Source organism: Lycium ferocissimum, chromosome 6, assembly GCF_029784015.1.
Source record: "Lycium ferocissimum isolate CSIRO_LF1 chromosome 6, AGI_CSIRO_Lferr_CH_V1, whole genome shotgun sequence".
NCBI classification, from domain to species: domain Eukaryota; kingdom Viridiplantae; phylum Streptophyta; class Magnoliopsida; order Solanales; family Solanaceae; genus Lycium; species Lycium ferocissimum.
The window spans coordinates 69,099,689-69,110,169 of NC_081347.1; the positions used below are offsets into that span (position 1 = coordinate 69,099,689).

Here is a 10,481-nt window from a genome sequence, read left to right on the forward strand (position 1 = left end):
TATATCTTTAATTGTTAATTTATTTATTTGCTAATTAAAAATTGAAAATCCTTAGTTTAGGATTCAATCCTTTGTATAATTTCTCGGTAAAAGATTACATAACTAATACTACGTATTAGAGATTAATTAAAAAATTAATGATTAATTTAAAATGCGTAAAAAATATATCACTTTAATCCTTACTTCATGTATTCATGATTAGTTTAAAATGCCTAAAATAGATAGGATGCCACCATGGAGCCGGGACCCTTCGACAACAGAGAGATACTTTATCGACAGCATGAGCATAGGTCCCAGTATGTATGGGATGCGCGTGTATCCTCTAAGAAGTGTTCGTACCCGTGCGGAGGAGTCAGCATGGGATATTCTAGAGGCTATTCCCCCACATCCCTGTGTCATAGATATACTACGTCGGGCGGTATCTACCCGTGCATCGAGGTTGGTCGGCTTGTGCACGATAGGGCTCTAGTGACGGCCATGATTGAGCGGCGCGACCAAGAAAGACCTATACATTTCATCTCCGCCTTTGGCGAGGCTACCATCACCCTACAGGATGTCGAGGTGATTTATGGTCTACAGATTGATAGATAGGCATTGTATAGAGTGGAGCCTCCGGAGATGTTGCCGTATCGCCAGGAGTTGGCTAGGCTCACTGGTTTCGAGCCTCTGCAGAGGGATATGAGTGGACGGAGTCGGTTGTTGCGGTCCTCCCTCCATGGTCATTTGCGTCTCGTAGATCTGCAGCATCCGATCGGTGAGGCAACGCCTCAGGTTGATGTTGACCGACGTGCTTTCTTATATCTTCTCATCCTATTCGGGGGCATCATGTTCCCGAACACGTGGGGTGCGGATATGAGCACTAGGTATCTGCTATTTATTGAGGACCTAGACCAGTACGGGGATGTTATAGTTGGGGCGCGCCGTCACGGCTTACATGTACGGAGGATTTGATCGAGCCTCACATGGGCGAGAGGGTTGAGGTCGCCGCATTTAGCCCTTTTCTTCACGTAATATATTTAAGTGTGTGTAGATAAAACACTAAATATATTTTTTCGAAATGACGACTGATAAATAATTTTTTTGATGACTATGACAGATATGGGTGTGAACTAGGTTGAGACCTTTTCAACCCATAGCTGCTCACCCTCCCGATGACTATGTTGCTGAGGATATGCCATACGCGCGGAGATGGTCGCGAGGTCGTACCAGAGGTGTGGAGACGCACCATGTCATTCTCCCGTTTAGGGATCAGTTAGACCGCATGACGGCGCCCGAGGTAAGTTTTTTTGATTTAACATTAGTTTGTTAATTTTGATAGTCTTTTATTGTTAACTAGTTGAATTCTTTTATAGGCTTTCATATGGACGCCGTATGATGATCGGATTTTGGGTCGAGTGGCGTTTTGTAGTGGTGAGCACATATGGATCGCACGGTGTCCATTGATCCATATGGACATCGTTGAGCATCACGCACCCGATCGCGTATTACGGCGGTTAGTACATGTGCGGGAACAAACCCGCGGCTACACATTGGGAGCACACCCACTACACCAGGGACGAGCGTTCGATCGACAGTGCGGCATGGCGGGCGCGTATGCACCAGGAAGTCGATGCATGGAACGCGAGGATGACGACTCTAGCGGCGATCGGACATGACACTCCGGTCCATGACGTGGTACATGCATATCACTCGCTCGATTGCCAACCCTCGACGCCGCGTCACGATGTCCGAGGATATGCTTACTCTCGGAGCGTATGAGCGGCGGTAAGTTTCTTGATCGTCGTCTTATTATGTATTACTTTACGAATTTATTCAATTCTTAAAATTTGCAAATATATGCAACTACGGATGACTCTGATGATACACCATGAAAGCATTCCCCTTACGGAGTCCACCGACCCCCGGATAGCGGTATATGTGGCACGGATAGTTCATCTTACCGACACTGGTATGACACAGGCACAGGAGTGGTATCGTGTCGATGAGGATGTACCAGAGAGTGTTCCTGAGGGTGGTAGGGCTGATAGAGGTGGGCGGGCTGATAGAGGTGGTCGGGGGCAGCGAGAGGTGATGCGGGCGAGGTGGTGGCCGGCAGCGCAGGTCAGTAGATGAGCCTGACGATGTAGCCCGTCAGGCTCCATCAGCTATAGATATCCCATCGACTTCTTCTTCCAGGCCGTCGACTTCACAGAGACCTGGATAGACGCCAGAGATGGTCCCACCTTATGATTTTTGGTCATCATTTCCACAGGTGCCAGTTGGTGAACTACATATAGGAGACGGAGATGAGGACTTGGATATTATTTTCGATGACTACTTTCTTCATTCTACAGCCGAGCCTACGGCACCATCTGCATCTCCGGCTTCGCGGGCAGCTCAGGAGCCCTCTCACATGCCATCTCAGGAGCCGTCGACACACAGGTTTGTTTTTTTACAATAAAATAATGTATTAATTAATTATTTTATTAATCTAAACTAAATTATTTATATATATTATAGGTTCATTCTTCGCATTCCGTGGACCCGTCTCCGCCCGTTTAGATTGACCGTCTCCACCTCCGGCTACGGCTCGGGTAGTGCTCGGGAGATCGTTGAGGAGCCAAGGAGCCCTCGACCGGCCATCTCAGGAGGTCGTCGACACACAATTTTATTTTTTTACAAAGAAATAATTTATTAAATAATTGTTTATATGTTATTTCATGTTTAGTTTATGATAAATCTAAATTAAATTATTTATATATTATTTCAGGTTCATTCTTCGCTCACGTGGTCCGGTCCTCCGATTGAGTCATCTCCACGAGGCATCTACCGAGGCTACTCGAGTGGAGAGACGTCGCCGTCTCCCATAGGAAGCATGTTTTCACCCTGGGCCGAAGAAGGAAGAAAGAGTGATCATGCCATAAATCATCCCGTCATTAAAGAAGGATAGAGGATCCGATGATAGTGAGGGTGGTGGGGTTAGGAGGATCCTTAAGCCTTAGGAGATTGTATATTTGTAAATAAAATGTACATTTATGTTAATATTATATATATATATATATATATATATATATATATATATATATATAGTATTTAGTATTTAATGATAATTAGTTATTTTAGTATTTATTGTCGATTAATAATAACTCGTGCGAAGTCCATAATTAATTAGAACCCTATAACGACGATCTAAATGTATATGTATAACAAGTTTTCAAACTTACTTCGGAGCACTTTACAACCTCTAAAATGACGATCTAAATGTATATGTATACTTGATGTAATGAGTCGATATTATTGTACATGAAAAAAAATATTAAGTTCTATATAAAATATTTATATTCTGGTGTTTTGAAACGTCACTAATTTTCGGTCAAAGTATGGAAAAAAGCTTAATTGAGTTTGATTTCCAAAGAATGGAGGTCGGGGTGTGGGGGGGAAGCCACTTCACGCACAAAATCTGTGCGTGAAAGGACTAAAGTGTAAATGTACACTTTGGTCCTTTTACGCACATAATCTGTGCGTAAAGCCTATTTAGGTTCTTTTTTTTTTTTAATGGTTTAGTTTGGTTTCAAAAATTTATTTTTGGGTTAGAAAGGTGCGGGGCTCCTAAATGTTAGGTGCCTTTGAAGCGGGGTGATTTTTCCAAACAAAAAATTGTGAATAAAATAGATAACACGTGTTCAAAGTAAACGTATCCTTTTATATAAAACTTCAAAGTGTTTTTCTTCTTGTGAGATTAGTATGACTTCGGAATTTGAACATAAGTAGCACAAAATATCTCAAATAGCTAAAACGTTGGAATTCATGCAATAGGGAAATAGTATTAGAAGTTCATACAAATTCATGTTAGACAAAGTTTTACAATTTTCTCCAATACAGAATTGTCTTTTAGAAAAAAAAAATGAGTTTACAGAAGGTATAAAAGTCGATATAACATATCGAGTCTGGAACCTCAAAATCAAGTATATGGACGAAAAGGAAAAACATATATGTAATTGATTGAACTGTTATTACTCAAAAATTTAATATGAGATCATTATAAGAAAGTACCAACCAGATGTTTATATATCAAAATTCAGCACATATTTCTTTTTGCTAAACGATCAAGCTTAATAATTAAGTCAAACAACCCTCCAAATTAATGTTTAAAATTTAATTATTTTTCTTTTCGATAAAGTTTCCTCAGGACGGACCTGGTTTAATAACTAGGATTTTTAGGGGAAAATTGCAAGATTTTAAAGAATAATTTCAAGAAAAAAAAAATATTTGATCATGTTACGTTGTGGCACGTCTTTTTGATTGAAATAAAAAAGAAAATTACACTTGTATGAACATTGAACAATCTTTATCAAATTTACTCATTTTTTTTAATTCTTACAAAAAATGACCCTAAACTTTTCTCTCTCTTTCTCTCTCTCTCTCTCTCTCTCTCTCTCTCTCTCTCTCTCTCTCTCTCTCTCCGCCTTTGTATAAACGTTTGTATATGTTAGTATAAGTGTCTGTATATGTTTGTATATTTTGGGCTATTTTTTGTAATGTAAGTTTTCGCCTATTTTTTTGCAATGTAGGTGATCAACTTGTATATTTCTGAAATTTTCCCAATAAAAAAACCTCCCATATATAAACTTTTAATAATTTTTTAAATAAAGATACAAGAGACCATTAGCAAATCGATCTACATAATAGAAAGAAAATTAGAATATTCCTAAATTCTAATATGTATACATATGTAAAAAGTAAAAAAATACCATGCTAAATTCTATCATAAATAAATAAGAAAATATTCTTTAGAAATTGAATTAAGTTATCTTCAAATTTTTAGTTAAACAAAAGAGAAAAGTATTGGAAAAATCTCCTAATGTAAATAAATAAATGAGGAGAATACCTTATTAAAAAGAGAATTTCAACTACTTTTATTACGGAAATTTTTTGGATACTTTGCTGCTTATCAAACAAAACATTAAGTACTGTATCTTTAACCTTATTTTATTTACACTGTGAATTTTAACCATCTTATCTTTTTCACTTTAAATACAATTTAATTTAATTATAGTTGTAAAGAGATATTAAATTAGATAAATCAAACATAGCATTTGGGTCAATGTAATTATATTAGTCGTAACTTAAATGAATGTTGCATGGACATGCCACTAAGGTTTTAACTATTTTACATAGTTGTTCTTTTTGTATAGAATTTTGATTTATTGACACGTGCAACGCACGCACGTACGCTAAAACTAGTATGATCAAAAGTCCTTAATCACTAATCTAAATATTATCACCTCTACTCAATTAAAAAAACTTGAGTTACATTCACTCAATTTTGAAACTTTTTAATCACCTATAATTAATAAGCCCAAGTAACTTCTTATGATTCCAAATCTCCGGGCTGTTATTATACTATTAGCAGCCATGTTAGTAAAAAGAAATGGTGGCTATGCGGGTGTAAACTGAAATTCCGACTACGTGAGTGCAAGGTGTTGTGTTGAGTTGATATATTTTTGAAAATTTCCAATTTTCAACCAAATACATCAATTGATTATTATGAATTTCAGCACTTCTATCCAAATACATAACTTCATTTTATAAAACCAGTTTCTAACACCTAAAAGTGATTTTCATTACTTAATACTTATTAGTTACTTTTAATCAACTAACTCAAACGGACTCTTAATTATCTGATAGAAACGTCTTTCTAAGATCTTTTATATAAAACCAAGTATATTGTGTGGATCACTAACCAGTTGTTAAAGCCATAATCTAGTTTCAATGCCAATTTTTGAGCTTATCTATGCTATTGGTGTGTGGGTCATTCAATTTTGCCCTATTTTGTGCTGCTCATTAATTGTTGCCCTTCAAATGGGCTGGTCTTTTAATTTTTGCCTTTTAAAATTGAATTTATTTCTAGAGGGGCATAAATTACGCATCGTAATATCCACAAGTTATGCTCCCATCCTTAAAGAATTTATGCCCCATTAGTCATAAATTTAATTTCGAGGCGCAAAAATTAAGGACCAATCCATTTGACCGGAAAAAATTAAAGGCCAGTCCATTTGAAGGGTAAACCGTGCAATTACTTCGTAATGTGGCGTCTCAAGCACAAACCACAACTTAATAAATCTGAGTTCTTTCATCTATGCACAATTCTCTCTGAATAATTAGAGAACACAAAACCAAAAATTAATCTCGTGAAAAGTTAAAAGAAAGTTACAGAAAACAACAAAAGGTGGAAAAACATGTCGATCATCGTTATTCCTTGCCAAATTTCCAGATACATGAGAGGTCTTTCAGGAAACACTTCAATTTCTTCTGTATCATATAACTAACCACACAAATTTTTAAGAGAAATGCAGGGTTAATGTCATGGAGATTGCTCAACTTTAATTTTATCGCACCAAGTTACTTAACTATTTTTTGTAGAAGTCACTCAACTTTACCTTATAACAAAAGACGGCACTAAACTTTTTCTTATATGGATCAAAGAAAAACGTAACATCGGATCAGGCTGTAAAAAGTAAAAACACCATATAATATGGATCGGAGGGAGTATGATTACAGTAAATAGCGGGTGCGAATACATTTTTACCACAAGAAGTCCAGGTATTACACTCTTTTGTTATGTGTATATGAATCGCTTATTTGATTCATAAGCGTCAAGTTACTTTCATTTCACAAGTCGAAATATCATAAAAGGAAATGAAGAAAGTGAAGGAAAATATGCAACTAAGCATACATACAAACACAATAAGCAAGAAGATTTTACAAAACCAAATACTTTTAAGAATAGACAGAAAGGAAAAAAGAACAGACGAGTATAAATAAAGGTTACAAGAAGAAACTCGATTTGGACAAACTTCAACCTTATTGATGGTTTCTGTTGCTCACCTTTTTTGCTCCTTGTCATTGTTCACCTTTTTTTGCTGCTTGTTATTTTTCAATCTGATGGCAGCAAACACGTAAATCTTGTTGCCCATGTTATCCAGGCACCTCATATAGGCATATCTCCAAGACTTTTTCAACATTAGAGTACCCCAAAATACCCAGAAACCTGTATTGAAGCCAATTCCCATGCTAATGTAGAACGAAAATTCCTCGAGCCAGTCATTGTTTTCTCCATGTTGAACGGCCTGAACCTCCTGCTTATTATTACAGTGAGTCATGTCCTCAAGTAAATGATCCGAGCAGACTCGTGAAAGTGGGAATCCGCACAACTTTGGATTCCCAATATAAGAACTACTCTCGAATTGAAGTCCAGATGGAATTTTTCCTGTCAAATCATTGAAAGAAAAATCTCCAAGAACAAGAAAGGTAAGTTCTACAATACTGGGAGGAAAGGAGCATGACAGCTTATTCCTGGAAAGATCGAGAGCTTCCAAATGTTGCAAGTTGCCAATGTCACGTGCAATTGCTCCCGTGAAATTATTCCTTGATAAATTCAAAAACCCTAGTGCAGTAATGCTAGTGATTTCCTTAGGAATGTCCCCTGATAAATGGTTGTCTGCTAGATCAAATGCCACAAAGATCCCTGGAGGAAATGACCGCCCCGGATAATAATCTGCATAGGGTCCATATGTAAAGGGAGGAGGCTCCTCTACCCCGGACATGCTGTGGAGATTGTCAAGACACCTTGGAATAGTTCCTGATAGAGCGTTGGAATTAAGGTCCAAAATATACAAGTATTTCAGCTGGCAAATCTGCCGGGGAATATGTCCGTCAAACTTGTTTCTTCTTAATACAAGAATCATAAGAGTATTAAAACTCTCCCCTAACCAAAGTGGTATATTTCCAGATAAACTATTTACAGAAACATCAAGAATTTTTAGTCCAGTTATCTTCTTCAATGATGAAGGCAGATTTTTGGAGAAACTATTGTTCTGCAATTGCAGAAAGAAGAGTTTAGCAAGATCTCCAATTGAATGAGGTATCTCCCCGGATAGGTTATTATGGGCTAAATTCAATCGTTCCAGATTCTTCCCAGATCTCCAACAGTCTGAAAGTTGTCCTGATAGTGAATTTGAAGATAGGTCTAGAAGACCGAGAGAATTATTCATGACAAGTGATTCACATACAGGAGCAATAGTACCATTAAAGAGATTCTTTGCCAAAATCAAGGTCATCATCTTGGGTGAAAAATGAGGCAAAGGACCATGAAAATTATTTTTACTCAGGTCCAATTTTGTAAGATGAACTCTTTGTGTGAATTCAGGCACTTCCCCTGTGAAATTGTTTTGCGAAAGGTCTATGTGATAAGCCTTCGCAGAAAGATTCCAGAACCAATCAGGCACTTCACCTGAGATCGTAACGTTAGAGATATCAATAAATGACAACTCTTTTTGTGTTTGAAGCCATTGGGGAAATTTTGCACCAAGTTGGCAAGACTGCAGGCTTATAAAGTCAAGTTGAAAGCGTGGCATCCAGTTTTCACTTAGATTGAGGATAAATGAGTTGGATGACAAGTCTAACACTCTCAAGTCACTGAAATTCAAGAAATGTTCTGTAATCGAGTCATTGAAAGAGTTCCCAGCAACTTTGAGGACAACTAATTGCCTAAGTTGTGCAATGCTTTTTGCTAAAGGACCCTCCAGATGATTATTAGAAACATCCAAATATTCCAGCTTTGATGGCAGAGTTGGTGGTAAATTGCCCGTAAACGAGTTTCTTGAGAGATCAAGATAGGTAACTGAACTCATTTTCTCTATGGAATGAGGAAGCTGGCCTAGGAGAGAGTTCCCTGAAAGATCAAGAATTCTAAGTGAATGCATGTTTCCAAGGGCATTTGGAAGGAAACCACCCAGCTCACTTCTTGTGAGATTAAGATATACAAGACTGTGGCTTGTATTGAACAACCAGCTAGGAATTGAAGAATTGAAATAGTTCAATGAAAGGTCAAGAATTTGAAGGGATGTGAAATTCACAAAAGCGGGAAACGACTTAGGAAGTGTAGCAAGCTGACAAGCAGACAAACGTAATTCTGAGAGAGAAGTTAGCAAATTGATGTCATGTAGCCAGTTTTTTGGGCTGCTCATGTCAACACCACTCAAGTCAAGAATCTTCATAGAGAAGAGGTGTTGAAGCCATTGAAGGTTATTGACCTTGAGTGAAGAATCACCATTGAGATCAAGAAACTGCAAGCGTGACAGATTCCCAAGATGTTCAGGAATTGTTCCTCTAAAATTGGTTTTTGACAAATTGAGATATTCTAGGTTCTTAAAACGGGAAACAAAATTAGGAATTGGTGCCCTGCGGAAATCATTTTGGCTCAGGTCTAAGTGTCTTAAATAAGGCAAGTCAAGCGAAGAAATCCCGAACTCACCTTGCAAGAACTGTTTATGCAGATCAAGAGTGATCACGTGCCCGGTTGAATTGTCGCATTCAACACCTTCCCACCTGCAGCAGTTCTCCTCGAGCATCCAAGACAACATGCTCCGTGATGGATTCTTGAAACCTTGCCTGAACTTGATAAGAGCATTTTTTTCACTCTCAATGCAATGAATGCCTGAATAAATAGAACTAGTTTGCGCATAGGAAAATCCATCTAAAATAGCTACAAGAATGAGAAGGAAAGGTAAAGTTACACCATCCATGAGCAGTAATTAAATTTTATCAATAATCAAGATTATCAGAGCAAATTTTACTAGAAAATTTTCAAAAGAATAGATACATAGTGTGTTCAAAGCAGAAAGCGACTATTTATACTAACTACTTCGTCTTTGTTGACTTGACTAGCGCATTATGTGTGTTTCTCGGGTTTCCCAGAAATTGCATATTATACCAGAAATGATATGAAAAACGAATGGAAAAAGACAAAAAGCAAAAAGCAAAAAGCAAAAAGCAAAAAGCAAAACAAAGATAAGAAAAAAGAAGAGTACATTCACACTTTCTTTGGATGGTTGTTAAATATGGCTAGTGTATCATATTATATTTTACTGTATTGATTTTTTTTATGAATACAACTGTTTGGATAGATTGTATCGTTTCTCGTTGTTACATAATGCCACACGGCAGCAATTTGAAGGATAAATTCAGAAAAAAAAGTACGGTACCGGGTAGAGCCATTATAAAAAGTTAGGGTGAAAGAATAAAATGGAATTACCAGATAATAAGCAAAAACAAAATTTCAAAAAAAAATTAAGGTGACTGACGCGATCACACCAAATCAGTCGTTACATAAAATGGGAGTTTGTCGTTACAAAACAATGAATTTAACATACGATACATAATAAAATTAAAGTGACAATTAAAATAAACACTGTATTTAAACTAACAACACAATACAATACAATACAATACAATACAATAGATAACAACCATTCAAAACAAGCTGAATAGCTGACACATGAGAAATTTTATTTTGTGGGTCACATAACCAACACTACTTGTGCGAGGCTACTTTACTACTTGACAAGTGTACACTTGCTTGTTTTAAGCATAAACAATGAAGGCAATGTTAATTTTTTCACTAATTAAAATGCTTAGCTAGAAAAAAAGAAAAAGAAAAC

The 10,481-nt window shown here is 37.0% G+C and overlaps 1 protein-coding gene across 1 annotated transcript; it reads right to left on the minus strand.

Annotated features, from left to right (window-relative positions):
- Window positions 1-6,863: 6,863 nt before the first annotated feature.
- On the minus strand, window positions 6,864-9,693 carry LOC132061594 (receptor-like protein EIX2). Its single transcript, XM_059454370.1, has one exon. The coding sequence runs from the start codon at window positions 9,564-9,566 to the stop codon at window positions 6,864-6,866; it is 2,703 nt and encodes a 900-aa protein (XP_059310353.1). The 5' UTR covers window positions 9,567-9,693.
- Between the last annotated feature and the right edge of the window lie 788 nt (window positions 9,694-10,481).

Coding starts and splice junctions, on each gene's coding strand:
- LOC132061594 (XM_059454370.1), bottom strand. CDS start 9,566: ATGGATGGTGTAACTTTACCTTTCCTTCTCATTCTTGTAGCTATTTTA.